The sequence below is a fragment of the Symphalangus syndactylus genome, chromosome 24 (assembly GCF_028878055.3).
Source record: "Symphalangus syndactylus isolate Jambi chromosome 24, NHGRI_mSymSyn1-v2.1_pri, whole genome shotgun sequence".
Taxonomy (NCBI): domain Eukaryota; kingdom Metazoa; phylum Chordata; class Mammalia; order Primates; family Hylobatidae; genus Symphalangus; species Symphalangus syndactylus.
In genome coordinates, this window is record NC_072446.2 from 25881298 (window position 1) to 25904222 (window position 22925).

General features: G+C 48.8%; 1 protein-coding gene across 7 annotated transcripts in view; it reads left to right on the top strand.

Annotated features, from left to right (window-relative positions):
* SLC13A3 (solute carrier family 13 member 3) overlaps positions 1–22925 on the top strand; it is a 121409-nt gene that overhangs the window by 26738 nt on the left and 71746 nt on the right. For 2 of the 7 annotated variants that reach the window (XM_055266042.2, XM_055266043.2), the window contains exon 1: positions 2315–2463. The exons of the other annotated variants lie outside the window; for them this stretch is intronic. In XM_055266042.2, coding sequence (XP_055122017.1) covers positions 2353–2463 — 111 coding nt within the window. In that variant the 5' untranslated portion in view covers positions 2315–2352. Of the gene's footprint in view, positions 1–2314; positions 2464–22925 lie in introns of those variants that run through there. 7 annotated transcript variants of the gene reach the window in all.

The window sequence follows — 22925 nt, forward strand, 5'->3', positions numbered from 1 at the left end:
CCTTAAGGACACAAAGCTAGTCACAAAAGGATAAATATTTCATGATACCGCTTGTATGAGCTATCCAGATTAATCAAATTTATAGAGTCAGAAAGTAGAATGATGGTTTCCAGAGGCTGTGGGAGGAGAGAATGAAGTTATTTTGTAATGAATACAGTGTTTCAAAACTGTAAAACTTCTGACAAGCTTGTCCAACCTGCCTTAGTTTGTTGTTGTTCTTTTCTTGTTTGTTTGTTTTAAGCTTTTAGCAGCCTGAAGCCATGGTTTTTAGTTTCTGTCTCTAATGATGAGTAGAAAAGAGGGATGAGGAAGGGGCTTTACTGGCCCAACCAGAAACAGAAACTAAGAACTCATGACTGTATTCTCTCCCTTGGACACCTCTGTGAGAACAAAGCAAACTAAACATATGAGAAACTCTTTGGGATCTAAGGCTATGCAGAGAGCTTAACCCAATGATCCAAAGGAAAAATTTGATAAATTTAGCTACATCAAAATTAGAAATGTTTGCTTGGTGATATATAGTTAAGAGGCTGAAAAGACAAGCTACAGATGGAGAGAAATATTTGCTAACAACATAACTGACAAAGGACTGACATCTAGAATTTGCGAAGAACTTTCAAAACTCAACTGTAAAAAAACAAATAATACGAGTAGAAAACAGGCAAATGACAGGAAAAGATAGTTCACCAAAGAGGATATAGAGATGGCAAATTAGCATGTGAAAAGATGTTAAACATCACTAGCCATTAGGGAAATATAAATTAAAACCACAATGAGCTATTACTACATCCCTGTCAGAATCGTTAAAATAAAATAAACAGTGACAACACCAAATGTTGGCAAAGATGTGGAGAAATTGGATGATCCATACATTGTTGATGGAAGTACAAAATAGTGCAATCACTTTGGAAGACAGGTTGGCAGTGTTTTAAAAAGCTAAGCATTGCAAATACTGGGCCACCCAGCAGTTGCACTCCTGTATGGTTAACCGAGAGTAAATAGAAGTGAATAGAAGTGACTCACCCACCTTAAAAAAAATTAGAATAACTCAGCCGGGCGTGGTGATTCACGCCTGTAATCCCAGAACTTTGGGAGGCCGAGGTGGGCGGATCATGAGGCCTGGAGTTCGAGACCAGCCTGGCCAAAATGGTGAAACCCCGTCTCTACTAAAAATACAAAAAAAAAAAAAAAAAAAAAAAATTAGCCGGACATGGTGGCACACGCCTGTAATCCCAGCTACTCAGGAGGCTGAGGCAGGAGAATTGCTTGACCCCGGGAGGCAGAAGTGCAGTGATCCAAGATTGCTCCACTGATCCCCAGCCTGGGTTACTACAGAGTGAGACTACATCTCAAAAACAAAACAAAACAAAACAAAAAACCAAAAATAAGACTACCTCATCAGCAGCAATAACTCTCATTGTGCACCTGCTCTGCCAGACACTGCGCTAATCACATTACATGTGTTATCTCACTTAAACTTCCTAACAACCTTCTTGTCTGGTGTAGACTATTTTTAAAAATTTAACTTCTAAGTTCAGGGGTACATGTGCAGGTTTGTTGTATAGGTAAACTTGTGTCATGGGGATTTGTTGTACAGATTATTTCGTCATCCAGGTATTAAGCCTAGTGCCCATTAGTTATTTTTCCTGATCCTCTGTCTCCTCCCACCCTCCAGCCTCCCATAGGCTTCAGTGTCAGTTGTTCCCCTCTATGTGTCCGTGTGCTCTCATCATTTCGCTCCCGCTTATAAGTGAAAACATGTGGCATTTGGTTTTCTGTTCCTGTGTTAGTTTGCTAAGGATAATGGCCTCCAGCTCCATCCATGTTCCCGCAAAAAACATGATGTCCTTCTTTTTTGTGACTGCATAGTATTCCATGGTGTAGACTATCATTATCACCACTCCACTTTCAGGCTCAGAGGCTGTTGTTCAAGGCCACGCAGTGAGTATGTGGCAGTGCCAGGATTTGAACCCGGGTAATAGGAGTACGCGCCTTAATCCTCGCCTTGTCATCCTCAGCCATCTCACAGGCTAGTAAACAGAGGCGAGGAGAGGATAAGCCAGCTGCCCCAGGCCACATTGCTGGGAAGCCAAGAGGCTGAGACCCAAGGCCACACTGCCCTGCGGCTGGGGTCCGGTTTGCTAGTTCTAGTGCCTAACTTTCTCCAACGTTCCCGGGCCTCTTTCACCCGGTCCCAGGGGTGCAGGCACCACCCTTTTCCTCCAGGAGGAGCAGGGAGAGGGCGGGTTCCCCAGCGCAGTCCCCTCCCCGACCCTCCCCCAGGCTTTAAGCTGGCGCCGGGGCCAGGCGGGGCAGTCCCGGGCCGGCCCGTACCGCCGGGCGATCGCGCTGATGGCGGCGCTGGCGGCAGCAGCCAAGAAGGTGTGGAGCGCGCGGCGGCTGCTGGTGCTGCTGTTCACGCCGCTCGCGCTGCTGCCGGTGGTCTTCGCCCTCCCGCCCAAGGTAACGCCTCCTCCGCCTGTGCGCCCCCAGTCAGCCACAGGCGGGATCCTCTTCTCCCAAGCCTCCAAGTTGGGAGACCGCTGAGGTCCCAGTGTAGACAGGCTCCACCAGACCCCCTCGCCTTCCCTCCCTTGCACCTGCCGCGGACCGCTGTGAACGCTCCTAACGCCTCTTCCCTCTTCCCAGCTGCTCCTTAGAGCTTGAGTCCCACCCTGCCTTCTGGATCTCACTTCCATGGGAATAATTTCGTTTCGTTTCAGTGACAGGTTCTCGCGGTCACCCAGGCTGGAGTGCGGTGGTGTGATCATAGCTCACTGCAGCCTCCAACTCCTGGACTCAAGCGATCCTCCTTCTGCAGCCTCCCTAGTGGCTAGAACTACAGGTGCATGCCCAGCTAATTTTTTTTTAATAGAGATAGGGTCTCAGTATGTTGTCCAGGCTGGTCTCGAACTCCTGGACTCAAGCAATTCTCCCACCTTCGTCTCCCATATACTGGGATTACAGACGTGAACCACTGTGCCTAGCAGAATTCTTTCTTTCTTGAGCTCTAATTCTGTTCTTGGTGTTGTGTTGCACATTTCACTTGACAGTCACAATGAACACTTACTGTGTGCCAAGCTGTGTGACCTGGGGCAAGTCACTTAACCTCTCTGAACTTCAGTTTACTTGTGTGTAAAAATGGGAGAAATGATAGTGCCCACCCATAGGGCAGCGGTGAATATCAATGAGGCAATATATGTAAATCTCTTATAACTAAACCTGGTACAGAATAAATGCCCAATAAGCAGTGGCTGGTCTTTTTCTGCACCAGGTCCTTACATGACGAGGACGGTAAGATTCATCAGTGCTTACTAGGGGTGAGGATTTGCCTTTTGTGTATCACTTTATTTAATCACTTCAACGCGTCTCAGAGGGGAAAGATTATTTGACCTATTTTCCAGAGGAGAAAACCAAGGCTCAGAGAGAGAAAGTGACTTGCTCAGAGTCACACAGCAAGTGACTGTGTCGGTATTCAGTCCCCGGCTTGTCAGAATCCAGAACCCTAGCTGTTTTCAGTCTCCCCAAGGAAGTAACCCCTGTAAGATCAAAGGCCGCAGGTGGAATTCAGGAGTCATAACTGAAATCAACACTAGTGGGGGCTAGAAGGAGATGGTACCACAGATCCCTTTTGGGTTCTTCACCTGTGCCCAGCCCAGCCAGGGCATCATGAGAGGGCACTAGGCTTGTAAGATAAGGCTTCTACCTCCAGGAAGTTGCTTCACCATCTCTCAGGGAGATATTAAATGTTCACAAAAATAAAAGTAAAGAAGAGGTATAATTTAGTGGTGCATTACCCAGCACCGATCAGCTGAGACCAGGGAGGTTCTTCTGGAAGAAGGAGCCCTCCTTGGGCACATGGAGTAAGAAGGTGACACCAGGTGGTTCCAAGGACACCCAGGGCTAACACACAGCAAGTTCATTAGTGTGGAATTATCTAAGCTATTAGACTTTCTCGACATGGAAGAGAAAAACACAATAAACGATGGAAGAAGGATGAGGTCACCTTTGCAAAACCCAGCCCACCCCAGGCCACTTTCTGACCTGTGGATCTTAAGATCTTGGACCAAACTCCTTTCCTCTTTGGGTTTTGCTTCCCTGTAACTGGAGTGATTACACCGCTAGCTTCTGGGATTGATGTGAGAGGTTGAGTAAGTCTTTGTGAAACATCTTCGGTGGAAGTGTGGGTGGCTGAGCCTTGACTGATTGCTGTCTGCGAGGCCATAGGCAGAGCTCTCCGGCAAGAAGAGACAAAACACAAGGTCTCTATTCTCAGTAGGGGTCCCAACAGCTTCTCTCTGCTCTGTCCTCTAGCAAGAGCATGAACCCAGGAGCAGATCCAAAGGTTATGGGGCCTGGAGCATATACTGTTTGATGGGATCTCTTTAAGAAAATGAATACAGATTTACAAATACAAGATTTGGTACAAGGCTTGGGAGAGGCTCTGAAGCTTGAGCTTCACAAAGGATCCTCTTCCTATCTGAACTCCAAAATGCACAACTGAATGGAAGGCAGGGAGAGATAACAGGGAGAGCCCCTGGGATGTAACCCCTTATGATGGTGCTAAGCCTGACGAAAAAGGTGTTTTATTGAATGCTTAGCTCTTACCACGTGCTAGGGGCCATGCCAGGAGCTTGTCAGACTTGTCCCATGTAACGCCCACAACAACCAGAGAGGTAGCTGTTATTTGCTTCCCTATTTGACAGGTGAAGAAACAGAAGCTCAGCGGGGTTAGGTAACTTGCCTAAGGTCACACAGCTGCTACAAAGCTAGAATGCAGAACCTGTACTCCTTTGTGTGTGTGTATGTGTGTGTGTGTGTGTGTGTGTGTGAGGGTCTTGCTCTGTCACACAGGCTGGAGTGCAGTGGCACAATCTTGACTCACCGCAACCTCCACCTCCCAGGCTTAAGCCATCCTCCTGCCTCAGCCTCCCAAGTAGCTGGGATGACCAGCTCCTGCCACCACACCCGGCTAATTTTTATATTTTTAGTAGAGACGGGGTTTCACTATGTGTCACCCAGGCTGGTCTCAAAATCCTGGACTCAAGCGATCCACCAGCCTCAGCCTCCCAAAGCGCTGGGATTACAGGCAAGAGTCTGTACTTCTTTCTAACTGCTGTGCCTTACATGCTCTTCTTAGTTATAATTCAATACAAACCACTCCTTTGTTTCCTACAGTTCCCTTGTGGGGACCCTTTATATGGCTCTAGATGTCACTGCCTCTTTAAGTGGTTGATGAACCAGGGCCTCCTCCCAGGAGGCAGGTCTGGCCCTTTGGAGAACCTTCGCCTCCCTCAAAATCTCTATTGGCATACCTGAAGCCCCCCTCCCATATAACAATATTTATATAATTATCATTATTAGATTCTCTGAGATTAAGAGCAGACATGTTTCTCAATTTCATATACAATGCGAATAAAAAGTATCCCTAGAAAACATCACCATCTTTATTGTTCTGGGACACACATTTAATCCATTTCCCATTTAGAAAAAAAAAAAGGTGCAGCTCACTGCCAGTGCAGTATTCTCGGTGCAAAACGGGTCATGGGTTAAAGCAAGCACAGTAGGTTTGTTACGCACACGGAGCTTCAAGACAATTCTGGTCATCTTCACCAGTCACTCCCTGTGAGAGCCTCCGCAAACAGTGGACTAACTTCAAAACATGCTTGCTGGGCAATTCAAGACAGGCGCCCTCAGCATCCACTCCAACATCAGATCGCCACTTCTCAGCCTCTTCCACATGGATATTCTGGCGCCACGAATGCAGGTTGTATTGTATACATGGGTCACTAACAACTTGCGAAACTGCAGGTATCACATCAGGAAAGAAGTTGGAGATGCTTGGTTATTTGTCATTTAACAGGCAGTGTGGAGCAGGAGACAACCCCTCTTTGGGGCCTGGGTTTCCAGCTTGATGACGTCTCCTATCCACTGCTGCTTTGCTGTTCTAAGAGTCTGTGTAGTCGAGAGGGTTGGTCCTCATGCACCTGTCCCTGGTGACTGGTGGGCTTGTCTTTGGGGAAGCTGGAGTCAATCCGCAGAGCAGAGCTGGAAGGAACAATTCTTACATTATGTCCTCTGGCTCAGAAATGCTGTCAGCAGGGATGAAAAGGAGTGGGATGAGCTCTGGAATGCATGGCTGCTGCTTTCAGCATCACTGGGCATCCCAGCTCTTGCTATGAAGAGGGCTGGGGGCTCAGGGAGTTGGGATGCTACCCCAGGGACTACGTCAACGTTTTCCAAGAATGGCCATCTTGCGAGTTAGAGGTTTGGGGAGTGATCTCAGCTAGTGGGCACAGATGGGGCTGTTATTAATAAAAGAGGCTTGCAAATAAGCTCCAGCCCCACTTGTTTGTAGAGAGGCCTTACCCCCTTTCCTGCCTTATGCCCCCTGAGAGCAAATTAAATGATACTGACCACATGTCCCAGTGGAGTTCTTAACACTGGGGACTCACAGGTGACTCTAAAGATGCTCTGAGAAGGAAGAGTTTGGGGATGCTGTTGGCAAGGCTGCTACAGAGTGTTGTGCAAGCTGTGCACTGCACAAGGTGCTTGAGGAGGCAAGTGAGGCTGAACCTGCCTGCATTCCACATGCCAAGCTGTGTACCCTGGTGCACAGCTGGATCCACCTGAGGAAGGGCCTTTTTTTCTAATTTGCACAAAGGTGTCATGTTGGCCAACAGCAGGCTTGCTCTGGGGTAGAGATCTTTTGGGGGGATGGTAGTATACCTGTAAGGTCAGAGGACCCCTTTCTTGCATTTGCCTAATTTGTGGGCAGGTAGATGACCAGGAAGATGGTCCTTTCATTCCCAGTTTTGAGGCTTTGGAATCAGAACTGCATTCGCATTCCACATACTTGCTGGGCAAGTCATTTTCTATGTCTGGCCTTAGTTTCTTCATTTATAACAGAGCCATAATATTATATTCTTTCCCAGTTATTTTCTGGCCTCAGTGAGTTAATACATTGTGCCTGTACTATAAATTCTTAGTTTTTTATTTAATGCTGAAAATATGTTTTAGTTCTCCCATTTTGCAGATGATGAAGCTGAGGCTCAGAGAAGTTAAATGACGGAGAGAACATGGGCTTTAGAGTTGAGAAAACCTGGATTTGTGTCTGGCTGTGAAGAGGGGAGCCTGGGCTGGAGACCTTGAATTTCTGAGCCTCAGTCTCATTTGTGAAGTGGGGAGGACTGACACCCTCTCATTCTGTTACGAGAATTAGGGGAAGATACAGGAGGTGTCCAGAGCAGTGCCCAGTGTATAGTGGGAGTTTATAATTAGAGCAATAGCCACACATTTTTCTCACATTTACCAAATGCTGTTTTACATGCATCTCAAATTTCAGCTCATTTACTCTTCACATCAAATGTAGGAAATTCAAACAATAATTATCCCCATTTTTAGAGATGAGGAAAGTGAGGCACAGAGAGGTTAAATTCCCAAGGTCACACAGCTACTAAACACTACTTCGGTCACTCCTCCTCCTCTCTTGGTCCTGGATTTTGGAAGCGACGGTGGCCAGGGTTTAGAGAGGCCCTTGAGTTTTCCCCAGTAGAGGTTTTCCAGGAAAAAACTGCGTCCAGCTCTGTGGATTGAGCACCTTCTCTGGCCAGACACTGCCTGCTGATTTTACCTTCTATCATCTCATTTGAGCCTCAGGGAGCTCAGACAGGGAGTTTTCCCACATGCACCCCAGAAGGGAGTGAGTCTGGTTTGGTTTCCATCATCCAAATACCCACTCACATCATTTTGGCAAGAGTCCCTCACCACTCAGTATTATTTACTTAATTACATTTCTGTTATTTATTCTTTTACATTAATGTCTTACTGCCCTCTCCTTTAAAAAAAAACTTAAATGCAATGACTTTAAAAGGAGATTTTATGTGGGTATCATATATGGAAAACCAGGATCATCATGGATGATCAGGAGAAGAAAACTAGCAATAAATAGGTAAATATTTAATGCTGATTAATACTGGGTACATACTGCCTGGTTGAAGATGTGGGCCTGTGACCTGCCCTCTCTTTGTTGCAAAGGGAGGGATATCATCAAGTGAGGCATTAAAGACAAACTAGTACCAAACCGAGACTTTGTTTTGAAATAATGAGAAAGAAGGATTAGAAGGGAGGTAACTTCATTGTTCCACCCAAAGTCTTCTGGAGTTGGCTTTTTATGCTTCAAGAAATATTGGACCCATAGCCTGGAAATGTGCCGTGTCTGGGGATGTTGAGGTTGACTGACAGCCCCAGCTCCTCAGTTTCCTCATCTGTACATGGATGGCCTTCTTGCCACCATGAAGCTTGGTGAGCTGTTAAGTAAAGGAAATCTCTGGCATGTGGCCGGCTGAACACCAAAGATGTCAGTGTCCTAATCTCCTGAACCACTGAATGTTACTTTCTATGGAAAAAGGGGACTTTGCAGATGTGATTAGGTAAAGGATCTTGAAACAGGGAGATTATTGTACAGTATCCAGGTGGACCTGATGTAATCCACAAGGGGCGTTCTGAGAGGCAGGCAGGAGAAGTTGAAGTCAGAAGGTAATAGGATGATGGAAGCAGAGGGAGAAAAAGCAATGTGATGTGGGGGCTGTGAGCTGAGGAATGCAGGTGGCCTCCAGAAGCTGGAACAGGCAAGGCATGGATTCTCTCTCCTGGAGCTTCCAGGAGGAACCAGCCTGGCCAACACCTTGACTTTAGCCTAGTGAAAATGATTTCAGAATTCTGGCCTCCAAAACTCTAAAAGAATACATTTGTGTTTCTTAAGCCACTCCACTTGGGGTCATTTGTTACAGCAGCAAGAAAAGATGAATACATGGCAAAACCACCCCACCAGACTGGTTCTCCCAGGAGCGGCTGGGAAGTTTAGCCCCATGTCTCCCTCTGAATTTTGATGCATCAATTGCCCATAATTCCCAGATAGGTCCCATCATGTGGGCCCTGTGTTCCTGGGATGCAAACCCTGGTGTTCAGGAGAGAGCCTGGCTTGGTCAAAAAGGTTCCGGGCTTTGGATTCATTTGGATACGAATTCATCTCTGGCCTCTGCCCTGATGAGCTGTGTGATGCAGGAAGAGTGTCTTCACCTCTCTGAACCCAGTTCCCCAGCTGAAAAATGGAAATGTCCACAGTCCTTTCTTCACAGGATTTTACAATGAATAAATAAGTTCATATATGCAAAATGTATGTCTCAGAGGACATGTAAGTTTTATTTTATTTTTTGGCAATTTAACCTTTACACATGCTTTTCTGGGTGGGATCTTTGAAATTGATTTGGAAAAAAAATGGGAGATGCTGGTGGCATTTGGTGGAAAGGACTATGTTGAAATGGTCAGTCCTGCTTCTCGGTTTTCTCATCTGGAGATTGGGTCTAATCATAGTTCAACCTCATAGTGTTGTGGGGAGGAAATGGGTTCATATGTTTGAGGCACTTACTGGAGTGCTGGCTTATAGTTAGCACTCAGTAACTGTCAGCTATTGTTATTACAGTTGCCATCGTAACATTTCAGAACTGGTGATCATTCCAGTTTAACCCCCACTAAAAGGAAACTGAGGCCCAGAAAAGGAAGTGAATTTTCCAAAGTCTTCAGTGAGGGGCAGGGCGGGGATGAGCATTTCCATCCCCCTCTCCAGGGAGTACCCTATCTCAGGCATCGATCATCAATGTTTTTATTTTTTTATTTTTATTTTTTATTTTTATTTTATTTTATTTTTTTTTTTTCTTCTTGAGATGAAGTCTCGCTCTGTGACCCAGGCTGGAGTGCAGTGGCGCAATCTCGGCTCACTGCAAGCTCCGCCTCCCGGGTTCACGCCATTCTCCTGCCTCAGCCTCTCCAAGTAGCTGGGACTACAGGCGCCCGCTACGACGCCCGGCTAATTTTTTGTATTTTTAGTAGAGACGGGGTTTCACCGTGGTCTCGATCTCCTGACCTAGTGATCCGCCCGCCTCGGGCTCCCAAAGTGCTGGGATTACAAGCGTGAGCCACCGCGCCTGGCCAATGTTTTTATTTTAATTAATTAATTATTTTTGAGACAGGGTCTTTCTCTGTTGCCCAGGCTAGTGTGCAGCGGCACGATCCCGGCTCACTACAATTTCTGTCTCCTGGGCTCAAGTGATCCTCTCACATCAGTCTCCCAAGTGGCTGGGACTACAAGCACACATCACCACGCCTGGCTAATTTTTGTATTTTTTGTAGAGATGGAGTCATGCCACTCAACTGGTCTCAAACTCCAGGGCTCAAGCTATCCGCCCCTCTCAGCCTCCTAAAATTCTGGGATTACAGGCACGAGCAACTGTATCTGGCCTCATTAATGTTTTATGCTAAAGACATTTCATTTAATCTCTGACGGCTAACTTCTAGATGACAGGTAAGGGGGGTCAGAGGTCAAGTTCACTTATTTCTATTCAGATCATAGCTAGCTCTCAACAAAGGTTAAGGACAGCTCATGTTTACTGTGTGTTTATTAGGAGTTCTGGTCCCCGTTTCCTTGCTGATCCCATCTTCCAACCCCACTCCACCTCTCACGCCCTCTGCTCCCACCACTCTGGCTTTCTTACTGCTCCTTAAATATCCCAAGCTTGCTCTCATCCCAGGACCTTTGCACTTGCAGCTCCCTCGTTCTGAACCTCTGTTCTCCCAGATGTCCGCAAGGCTGGCTCCTTCCCTTCATTGATCTCCGTTCAGATCTTACCTCTGAAAAGGCCTTCCCTGCCCCTATCTTTAGAACCTATCTAAAATAGAAAGTGAAAAATCCTTTACACTCCATTCTGCCTTATTTTTCTTCATGGTCTTTATCACTACCTGGCAACGTATTATGTATTTAATTATGTATCTGCTGGTGCATTATCTATATTAACCCCCTTCCCCCCTCCCCACCCATGGGGTATAAGCTCACAAGGGCAGGGATTTTTTTTTGTCCTGCTCACCATTGTATCTTTGATGCCAGCCCAGTGCCTGGCACATAGTAGGTGCTCATAAGTATGTGTCAAATAAGTGAAAGAAAGAATGCCAGTTGTGTACTAAGTTCTTGGCATGCATTTTCTCATTAATCCTCACCATGACCCCAAGAAGGAGCTACTACGATTCTCTCCATTTGCCCAATGAAGAGCCCACGTGCAGACAGGAGGAGCCCCCTGCCCACATTAGGCTGGCAGATGGCGGCAGATGGTTCCCAGGCTGACTTCCTAACTCCTGCTGTCGCCTATCTCCCCTGGCCCTTTGCCTCCTGCAGAAAGTTGCTGACCCTGCACACTCCGGGAATAATCAGAGGCTGATTCGAGAGCCAGGTTGGCAATCCAGGGACAGGGACAGGCTGTGACTCACCATAAAGCTCTGGGGTCAGGCTGACAAGCTGGGAAGGCTTCTTGTCTCTGGCTGGCTTTGCGCTTGGACTGGATGTGGTGAGATGAAGAGAGGAAGGAAGGGTACTCCTGGGGAATGGGAAGCCCAAGAGGCCAGGAGCAGGAAGAGTCCTGAGCAGGGGGAGAGGGCAAGGAGTCATCTTCCCAACTCTAGATGCGGACTTCCAGTGCACAGCGACCCAGGAGGGCAGAAACTGGCAAAAGCAACCACAGACTGAGCACCTACTAAGCGCCAGGTGTTATGCTGGGTACTTCACATGCATTGCAGCCAATGCTTAGAACATCCAGACAAGGGAGGCCTATGAGGAGGCAACCGAGGGTCAGCACAGTGCAGTGTTGTAGCCCATGGTCCCCCCTGGTGAGTAGAATTTAAAATGACACCCACGCTCACAGCTGTGGCCCCAGGACCCTGTGTCATCCAGCTCCTGCCCACCTGTCCCCTTGTGTCTGTTTTAATGGTAATGGAATTTGTTTTAATCAGGTATGATAAACACACAGACACAGAAATCAGCATCATCAAAGAAGTTTTATACCCGCATGGCCCTAGAAGCAGGAGGCATACCATGCCACACAGGGCCACACAGGGGAGCAGCAGGGTCCGTCCGGAGGCAGAGAAAATAAGAGGAAACGTGGGCATGAGCCTTTACTGGGGGAATATGTTCGGGCAAGGCAGGGCGGGCAGGTTTAGGATTGGCTCGTTAGTTTGAATCATTTCAGTGGCTCTGGGGCATGGGGCTTCCCCTAGTTGTTTTGTACCTGGCTCTGGGGTGATTAGGGCAGGTGGATTCATGTGAGATCCCTCAGAAAGAGGTGGTAGGGAGTATGGGGTCTGCACTGGTTGTTTCACATATGAAGGAATGCTTGCAGGCTAGGAATTCTGTCTAGGAATTTGCTAGCCCTGGGAAGGGGCAGTCCCTCCAGGGTCTCAGAGCCTCAAATACAGAAATTAGAAAACCTGATTTTACAACTTCCCATGCCCTTCTCTTTTCTCACTGTGCCCCAGCCTCATGTGCCTTCTTTTGGTTCTTCAAAGCTGCGAAGCTTGCTCCTGCCTCAGGCCCTTTGCACTTGCTTCCCTGGACCATTCTTGCCCCAGATCTTCCACAGCTGGGTGCTTCTGGTCATTTAGGTCTCGGCTCCAATGGTACCTCCTCCTAGGAGTCCTCCTTGATTACTGCTTCTCAAGCACACCTGCCCTTTTCATCCCACAAATTGCTCTCTAAAACAGCCTTCTGTTTTATTTCTTCATGGCATTCACCCTGATCTAAAATGATCATTTCTTTGTCTAGTGTCTGCCTCTCCCCCTTGGCTGTGAGTGACCTAAGAGCAGGTTTATGCTTATGGTGTGCTCTATGGCAGCCCTGTACCTAGAGCAGTGCCTGACACATAGTAGGTGCTCAGTAAAAAAGTATTCATTCCATGAATTTGGATTTGAACACAAGTTCTGATTTCAGAACCTGTACAAGGTCAAAACCCCAGACTGCTTCCCGGTTTGCCTAACGTTTGAGCAGGAATCAGGGTTTCCGGCCCTTTCTATTTTGAGCTGGGAAGACTGAGGCCCAGAAGGGGACTGAAGAGACTTTGCTAACCTCTCCCAGCCTAGTGGACCCAGATCCCTCATCTGTGCCCCTCCATGCTCTCCCTACCCGGTTTGACCCATTGCCCCATCCCTCAAGTGGGCACATAGACCCGCTGACCCCAGAACAATTCCTCTGAGGTCCAGCCAACTTTCCACTTTCCCGGAGCTCCTGCCAGGTGTGTAAACAGGCTGGCGTGACTTCCAGTGACGCAGCAGGGAGCAAGATCGTGTTTCCTGACCCAACTCAACAGGACAGTGCTCTCTGGACTGATGAGCAGAATTCTCTGACACCGCCAGACCTTGAAGACACAAAGTCAGCACCCTAGCTAGGGGCAGACCTGGCCCGGGCCTGGAACAAGTCAGACACGTGTGTCCAAACTGCTCTCTTCAGCTGAGATGCACCGGGGACTTGGGAAGAGCCACATGAGGTCACACCGCTTCCCGGCAAGTCATTTCCCTCCCCTGAGCCTCAATTTATTCATCTGCAAAGTGGGCATAATGATACTCATCTGCTGGGAAGACTCAACGGTGTGGACACACAGTAGGTGCTTAATAAAGGATTGCTGCTGTTGCTATTATCTGCAGAGAGTCCAGGCTCTCTGCTCTTTCTGTTTGTCCTTGAAATTCACATGAAGAGGGACAGCCATGGGAAGGTGCCTGTGGTGCTGGTGGGAGCACCCATAGTCAGAACACAACAGTGAGCCCCAGCTAGAAAAAGACACTGGAGCAGAGCCGGGGAGGCCAGCAAGGCCCTGCCCTGCCGGCCAACCTGGTAAAGCCCTTCCCCACCCTTTTAGCTCTGCTCTCCTGCAGGACCTTACCAGCCCTCTGCGCAGAGAGAGGACTTTGATTTCCACTGTACTCAGCTCCCCTACAGGAAAGTGCCGATACCTGGGAGGCTGTAGGATGTGACTTCAGCTTTGTTGATGTCCTGGGCCACATCACTTGCCTTATTCTTGCACTCTCCTCTGTTCCCGGAGGAGAATTCAAAAGAGCCACAGCCAGCACCTCTCTAGCATCTACTAAGTGCCAGGTATGTTTCTAAGCACTCATGATATGCTTGTGAGCTTTTTTTATGTTCATTGTGGCTCTGTTGGGCTGGTGTGTTATTATCCACATTTGCAGATGAAGAAACTGAGGCACCGAGTGTTTCCGTCACTTGCCCAAGCTCCCACAGCTGGGAAGTGGCCGAGGTAAGATTCCAACCTCACCATTCTGGCTCCAGGGTCTGTGTTCTCAGGCACGCAGTATGACCCAGAGGTGACGGAGCCATTTTACAGATGAGGAAGTTGAGGCTCAGAGAGATTAAGCCATTTGCCCAGCATCTCATAGCCATTGACAAAGTAGTGGGGTTGGCACTGGAGCCTGGGTCTGCCTTGTTGAAAACAAGTGGAGGCCAGTAGGGAATGGAGCGATCGTGCTGGATGGGGAAGGTGCGACATCAAGACAGGCTTCTCAGAGGACAGTGACGTCATCCAGACACTGGAGTGGGCGTCTGGAAATCTCAGGGGGCTTTCTGAAGATTGGAGTTTGTGGAGACAAGAACTAACACAAGTGATCAGGCAGTGGGGGGAGGAGCTTGGGTTCGGCTGCTTGGTTCCAACTCTGGCTTTTTTTTTTTTTTTTTTCCTGAGACAGAGTCTCAGTCTCTGTCGCCCAGGCTGGAGTGCAGTGGCATGATCTCAGCTCACTGCAACCTCCGCTTCCCAGGTTTAAGCAATTCTCCTGCCTCAGCCTCCCGAGTAGCTGGGATTACAGGCACCTGCCACCACGCCAGGCTAATTTTTGTATTTTTACTAGAAACGGGGTTTCACCATGTTGGCCGGTCTGGTCTCGAACTCTTGACCTCAGGTGATCCGCCCCCCCCTTGACCTCCCAAAGTGCTAGGATTACAGGCGTGAGCCACCACGCCTGGCCCCAGTCCTGGCTTTTTAACCAACGGTGTGACCTTGGGCCAGTTACTTAACCTCTTTGTGCTTCAGTTTCTTCATCTGTGAAATGGATATGATAATAATAGATGATGCTTGTAAAGAGCTAAAAAATCATTGGCTACCTTCAGGGACAAAGCACCTACTGGCCTTAGAGGATATGCTTTAAATCAGTGAGTCTTCCAGCAAATTTGCTCCCAGGAGACATGTGGCAATGTCTGGAGGCAATTTTGATTCTCACACTGGGCGTAGGGTGCTGCTGGCAGCTGATGGGTAGAGGCCAGGGATGCTGCTAAACACCCTCCCATGCACAGGACAGCCCCCCACAGAGAATCCTCAGACCCCAAATGTCAGTGGTACCAAGGCTGAGAACTCCTGCCCCAAATGCATTCGTTCCTTTGATCTCTCTGACATGCGGAGGCAGGCATGGTCCAGAGTCCCATTTTGCTGATGAGGAAACTGAGACCTAAAGAGGGGCATGCTAGCCTATGAGCACACAGCCTGGAGGCAGAAGGCCTGGCAGGAAGGAGAAGATTTGGAAATGGAGGGCGTTCCAGGCATGAGAAAGGCACTCCTGCCCTCAGGGCCTCTCAGAGGCCAGCTCCAGGCTTCACTGGACGGAGCTGACGGCCCCTCTGTCCACAGCAGTTAGGACAGCCGCCTTTCCTTTGCTAGGGAAATAATAAAAGAGGCCCTTGTTTGCCACCACCCACAGCCCCGCTTCTGCCCTGGGTTTTACCATGCCTCCTGCACCTTTCTCTCTTGACAAGCTGAAAGTGCTGGCTCTGGGGGCCTAGGGGTGAGGGGCAGAGCAAAGGAACATTCTTCCAGCTCCTCTTATTAACCAATCCCTGTCCCCACCTGTAGCTCCGCTCAGACTTCTCTGGAAAGGGCTAGAATCAGTCAGCAAAACTTCTCATGGTGCCTGAGTTAGGCATTTTACGCTGCAGAGTGCCCAGTCGCAAGTGTGGGCTGCTCACTGGGCAGCCAGTCCTGCTTGGCCAGTGCCTGGGACCAGAATCATGGGACGTCCAGGCCTGGGGAGTCCTGCCAAGGCCTGGCTCTCACCTTTCTTTGGAGTTGATAGGGGAGACCGAGGCCTGTTCCAAGAGGACTTTCTCACCCCCCACTAAACCAGACATCAATCGCTTCCTGCTCCTGACTTTTTTCTTGCCGTGGAACCTGTACTTCTCCAGACCCTGGCTTTCCCTTCCTGGAGAAGGAGCCTGCCTCCCCTGGGGTGGTATGTCCCCCTGAATCACCTTCTGGGTGGGTGGAGGAAGAAGGACAGCACCATGAGAGCATGAACCCTAGCACCAGCCTTCCTGGACTCCAGCTTTGCTCTCCCACTTCCTGGCTGTGTGACCTCGGGCAAGTTACTTAGCCTCTCTGTGCCTCAGTCGCCTCCTCTGTAAAATGAAAATACTGATCGGGCCTACCTCATAGGAATGTTGTGATGATGGGTTCATATGCCCAGAGTACTTAGGGGTGTACCTGGCCCAGAACAGGTGCTAGGTCAATGTTTGCTATTGTCAGTAGCAGTCGTAGTGGTATTATTTGCCTTATAAATGAGTTCTTGGCCCTGGGGTCTGGAAGGGCATTATAGGGAATGAGGTTTGTTCTTGAATCCTCTTGACCTCCTCCCTTTACTCACTGTGTGGGTTCTTGGGTTCTCTGAGCCTCCATTTCCTCCCGTATAAAATGGAATAAAGCTCATCTCCTAGGGGCTGCTGGGAAGATTAACTGAGATAATGCTCATTCAGAGAAAAACCTCAGTGAGAGTTCCCTTGTCATTCTTATTCTTGGCCAAAATCCCAAAGTCTCAGATGCCTGAGAAGTGAGGGACCGTGAGCAGTGGAGGCGCATTGTCAAAAGGGGCTTGGAAACAGGCCGGGCCTTTCCAGCAGGGCCCGCTTCCCCCAGGACCAACTTCCCCTTCACTCACTGGTTTCCCAACTGCGCCCCCTCCCAGGATGCCTGGGGCAGGACCAGCTGGACCCAGGTGGAGCTGGGATGATGGTAAACATAAGATGATTGAAAATGTCAGGCCAGGTGCGGTAGCCCACGCCTGTAATCCTAGCACTTTGGGAGGCCGAGGTGGGCAGATCACAAGGTCAGGAGATCGAGACCATCCTGGCCAACATGGTGAAATCCCATCTCTACGAAAAATACAAAAATTAGCCAGGAGTGGTGGCAGGCACTTGTAATCCCGGCTACTCAGGAGGCTGAGGCAGGAGAATCACTTGAACCCAGGAGGCGGAGGCTGCAGTGAGCCGAGACCGCACCACTGCACTCCAGCCTGGGTGACAGAGTCTGTCTCAAAAAAAAAAAAAAAAGAAAAAGAAAAAAAAATATCAAGGGTGGGGCAGAGCCCAGGACCCAAGCAGCAGTGGGAGCACAGAATGTGGGCTTGGATGATCCAGGACAGAGCCGAGTTTGGCCAAGAACTACGCTGCAGGTGAAAGCCAGGCACTTCCCTTGCCAGCCTCAGTTTTCTCATCCGTCCCATGGGCCCACCAGCCTCATGGGGCTGTGATGAGGAGCCAGGGAAACCAGGTGCTTTGTAAACCAAAAAAGTGCCCTCCAAATAGTGAGAGGTTAATAGGGACCTTGTCCATCTTGTCCACCAATGCACCCCAGTACCTGGTGCACAACAGGTGCTTAATCCATGTGTCCTGAATGATTATGAAATCAAAAGGGATATTTCCTCAGTGTTCCCTGTGTGCCAGGTGCTACCCACAAGTGACTAATATAATCAGTCAAAAAATTTCAATTGAGCACCTGCTGGGTACCGGCTACTATTCTAGGGGGACATGGCAGACAGTCACAGTGAACCAGACAGTCACAAATCCTTTCAGCTATGCAGCTGACATTCTAGCGAGGGATAAATAAGCAAGATCTATAGTATTGTTACCAGAAAGGGGTCCCATTCCAGACCCCAAGAGAGGGCCCTTGGATCTTGTGCAAGTAACGATTCGGGGTGAGTCCACAGAGTAAAGTGAATTTATTAGAGAAGTGAAAAAACAAAAGAATGGCTCCTCCACAGGCAGAGCAGTGGCATGGGCTGCTCAGCGGAGCATAGTTGTGGCTATTTCTCGATCATCTGCTAAACAAGGGGTGGATTATTCATGAGTTTTCTGGGAAATGGGTGGGAAGTTCCTGGAACTGAGGGTTCCTCCCCTTTTTAGACCATATAGGGTAACTTCTGGATGCTGCCACGGCATTGATAAACTGTCATGGCACTGGTGGGAGTGTCTTTTAGCATGCTAATGCATTAGAATTAGCATATAATGAGCAGTGAGGACAACTAGAGGTCACTTTCCTTGCCATCTTGGTTTTGGCCAGCTTCTTTGCTGCATCCTGTTTCATGAATTGGATCTTTGTGACCTGTATCTTGTGAAACCAGTCCTGCTGACCTCCTATCTCATTCTGTGACTTAGGCTGCCTAACCTCCTGGGAATGCAGCCCAGCAGGTCTCAGGCTCATTTTCCCCAGCTCCTGTTCAAGATGGAGTCGCTCTGGTTCAAAGGCCTCTGACAGTAGGTGCCACGATAACTGTTATAGAGAACAAAAGCAGGGTAGGGAGGGAGTTGGGGATGAGAGTAGCACAATTGTAGAGTCCAGAAGGTGTCCTGGAAAAGGGAGCATTGGAACACACACCGAAAGGAGGTGACATTTGAGCAAAGACCTGAAGAAGGTGAAGGAACAAGCCCTGAGCATCTATAAAGGAAGAGCGTTCCAGGCATAGGAAACAGCAAGTGCAAAAGTCCCTTTGCATGGACCCGAGCATGATTCTTGGCCTCGGTAGAGGGTTTCTCTTGGGTTCTCTCTCATCTAACCAGGCTGGGTCCTTTCCCTGGGCCTGCCGTGTGTGCTTCAAATTCCTTTCCCTTTGGGGCCCATATATATGTGGTACCTGGAATCATTACCTTTATCTCCAAATGGTAGACCCAAAGTGGTTTACAGATCGTTGGGAATAACCTTCTAACATAAAGAAGGGTGGGAGCATGGCAAATGTCCAAGAAACAGCAAGTGGTCTTCCTTGGTCCTCATAACAGCCTTTTCCAGGAGACTGATCCTTGGTCCCCTGGTCACAGAAAAACTAAACTGAAGAGCCCAGATGGGATTTAAAGACTTGTCCCACCCCAGTGCCTTCAGGCAGGGTTTCACTTCACCTGGAGAAAGGCCTCCCTTTAGCACTAGCTGCAAAGGTGTGAGAGAGGAAAAGGGAGGTAGAGGGGCCCTGAAGGGAGCTTTTGGTGCGCACCCCACCACCCTGCTCCATGATGGGAGATGAAGGAACCAGCTGGACAGTTGGGAAGACTGAGGCAAAGAGAGAGGATGGAGCTGCCCAAGGTCACACCATGAATCAGCTTATTTTCTCAGAACAACGTGTTCTACCCTCCTCAGGCTGAGCGAGGCTACCAGGAGCTCCTGCATCCAGGGCACACCCCCACAACCACCCTCCTGTCTGGCTCGTGAATGATTAGTGAGGCCTGGGCAGCCACAGGGTGTGAGCCACCGCAGGAACGCTTTTAATGAATGGCTCCAAGAACTTGAACTTGTCACAACATCCACTAATGAGTCCAGGGGTCTAGCAGAGTCCACTGTAGGGGAGGGGTGGGGGGCGGGGTTCAGGCATCTCCTGGGGCAATTTTGCTGCCCTTTCTGTTTCCCCCGTTGAGTCTTGTGCCCAGATGGACACAGGTGGCCCCTAGCTGCTTTCTCAGAGTGTTTTGGGGCATGGGACAAGGTAAGAGGGAGCCTCGGTTGGCAACCAGAGACAAGACTTCTGGGTGGCCTCAACTACTTCCATCTGCATCACCTCTGGATTAATCCTCCACACCTCAGTCTCTCCCTCTGGAAAGTGGGCACACGAAAATCAGTTCTGCTCGCCCTCAAGATTGAATTAGCCCCCAAAGAGGATGTGAAAATGCTTATCAAGCACCTTCTGTTGAGTGCCTGTCCTTTCATTTCCTCTACTAGAACCTACCAGAGCCTGGGAAGAGCTGAAGACACAATTACTGTAAAGGGCTTTAATCAGCACCCACACATAGTAAGTGCTCAGTAAATGCTGGCTGCTCCCTTCACTATAATCTTCATCGCTGAGCAGTGGGGATAGGGCCCATAAGATCAGGACTAGGGCCCTGGGCTAGACCACTATGGTAGGATCGTGGCTCCATCCCTTGCTAGATGTACACACATGGGCAAAGAAGTTGCTGAACCTCTGTGTGCTTCATCATTTCTAAACAGGGTCATTGGGACACACAGGCGAGCTAATGTACCCCCAAAAGCATGGCTTGGTGCCTAAGCATAGTAAGCCCTCAATCGGTAGTTGCTTTGTTCTTCTTGTCTATGGTTTGCATTGAGGCAGAGGGCCTTGAGCAAGTCACTTGAGCTCTCTGAGCTACAATAAACCAAGCCACCCATAAACAGTAGTTGTTGCTGCCTCTCGGGGCAGTGGGTAGAGTTTAACAAGGGAATTGCAGAACAGTGCCTGGTGTGTAGCAAGGGCTCAACACGTGTAGCTATCTCGGATAGCAGTGGTGTGGCACTGAGGCCATGAGGGAGAGTTGCCCCAGAGGCTGGGGGAGAAATGCCCGTATTGCAGGACTGTCAAAGCATAGCCATGTCCACCTGCCTTTTGATCTCCCCTGGGCATTCTCTGAGGATGGCCTAATATGCATCCGAAATTACAGATGGAGACAGGGAGGCTCCAAAAAGCCAATGAATCAGCCTGAAGCTGGCGGCTTGTAAGTGGTGGAGCTGAGATTTGCACCCAAGCTGTGTGACTCCTAGTGGCCTTGTTCCCCTGAGCCTTCACCTGCCTGATTGAACCTCCTCCTTCCAAGTGGAGGTCTCATGCCAATGTGCTTCTTGGCCTTGGCAGAGAGGGTTTCTCTTGGGTTCTGTCTCTTCTTTCCAGGTTGGGTCCTTTTGTTGGGCCTGCTGTGTGTGTTCCAAACTTCTTTCCCTTTGGAGTCCGTATAAATGTGGCAACTGGAATCGTTACCTTCATCCCCAAATGGTGGACTTGAAGTGGCTTACGGATCACTGGGATGAACCTTCTAATATAAAGAGGGCAAGGAATGTAACACAGTAACATCTGCCAGTAGTAGGTAACATTAGATATGTAAATCTCCAGATAGATACACAGATAGATAGATAGATATAGATAGATAGATAGATAGATAGATAGATAGATAGATAGATATAAATGATAGATAGGTAGATAGAGATAAATGATAGATAGATGATAGATAGATAGATAGATAGATAGATAGATAGATAGATAGATAGATAATAGATCTGGGTGGATAAAGAACCATCTATCTGTCTATCTATCTATCTATCTATCTATCTATCTATCTATCTATCTATCTATCATCTCTCTGTCTATCTATCGATCTATCTGTCTATCTATCTATCTATCTATCTATCTATCTATCTATCTATCTATTGAAAGAGAGAAAGGGAGAGAGGAAGGAAGGGAGAGAGAGAGTGACAGGAAGAAAGACAGAGAGAGAGAGATTACTCTGGGCTATACATTGCACCCAGCCTTTTACCTACATGAACTTATTTAATCCTTCCGACAATAACTCTATGAGGTTGAAATTCTTATCATCATTATTATCATCACCCCCATTTTACAGAAAACCAAGGAACAAAGTTAAGTCATTTTCTCTGGAAGCTATAGTTGCAGGATTGGAACCCAGGCACTCTGGCACTGGATACCAAGCTCATAACCCATAGGCTTCTCTGTTTCTTGGCATCAGGTCTGGATTTCAACCCCCAGCTCCCAGCTCCCTGTCCATGGCTCTTTCCCCTGATCCTGGCAGCTTTTCTTTTTTTTCTTGGGGGCTGGCCTTCTTCCAGGCAATGTCCCACCATGGTGATTCTGTGAGGCCGTCGTTCCCATGTTATCCATGAGTAAACTGATGCTCGGAGTGGGGAAGGGACACCAGTCCTGAGTGCCTAAGCCATGATGCTTCAAACCCTATGTGGCTCCAGAGGTTCTGGCACTTTGCAGGCTCAGTCCTGGGCGACGGGATACCATGAGGTTTAAGGCTTGGCTTCTGCCTTGTTAGAGTGCAAAGTTCAGAACTTCACAGCCCCAGCCCTGGACACTCCTGAGGAGTGGGACCCTCGTAGGCAGCAGGAGGGCACTGCTGTGGGCAGCTGGCCTCAGTCCTTACCCCGAAGTGTGGGCCAGCCAGCTCTCTGCCTGGCGTGGAGCTACCAGTACCTGCCAAGAGCCTGGTCACTGCCCAGTGCCCTGACAAAAATGCCAGTTGCAGCCCAGCAGGAAGCTGGGGCAGGGGGAAGGGGGCAGTGGTGGTGGAGACAGTGCCCTGAAAACTCCTGCCCCTGGGTCCCGGGAACAGACCATTTCTCTTTCTTTCCTTTGCTACACAAAGAGGGCAAGTTGGGGGGCAGTAGGAGAAAAGTTGCCTTGTGTATGCCTGGAAATCATTCCCCAGCTCAAAAATTAACCACCTGACATGGCATTTTTTTCTCTCTCTCTCCACCCCCCTCTCACCCCTGCGCGTTTTGCTTGCAGGCTTTAATCCCTGTGGCCATGTATTGGCTAAGCCTGAGAAGCTGGGATTTCTTTGGCGGGGGGATTATAAGGCTTCCTATAAGAAAGCCAGACCTTGGAGAGTATGTCTGGGTTGGGTGGGTGTCAGCAGGGCTGAGTTGGGGACCAAGGCTAGGACTAGGGTGGCCACATGAGGCACTTGGAGAGCAAGATTGAAGGAGGAGCTCACTCAGGGTCATGCATGAGCCTCGCCCACATGGCAGCCCTGCTGCCAACTCCTGCTGCATGATAAAGCCCAGGGCACAATGGTCTTTCAATGAACTAAGAGAAAGCATGGCCTTAATGTGCAAAATCTACCTCTGACTCACTGTGTGACCTCAGGGAAGCCACTTTCCTTCTCGGGACAACCATTTCCTCCATTGTATATACTAGAAGTTAGATTAGACCAGGGTTTCTCCGCTTTGTTCAGCACTGTGGACATTAACCCTATTGGAACACATAATTCTTTATTGTAAGGGGCT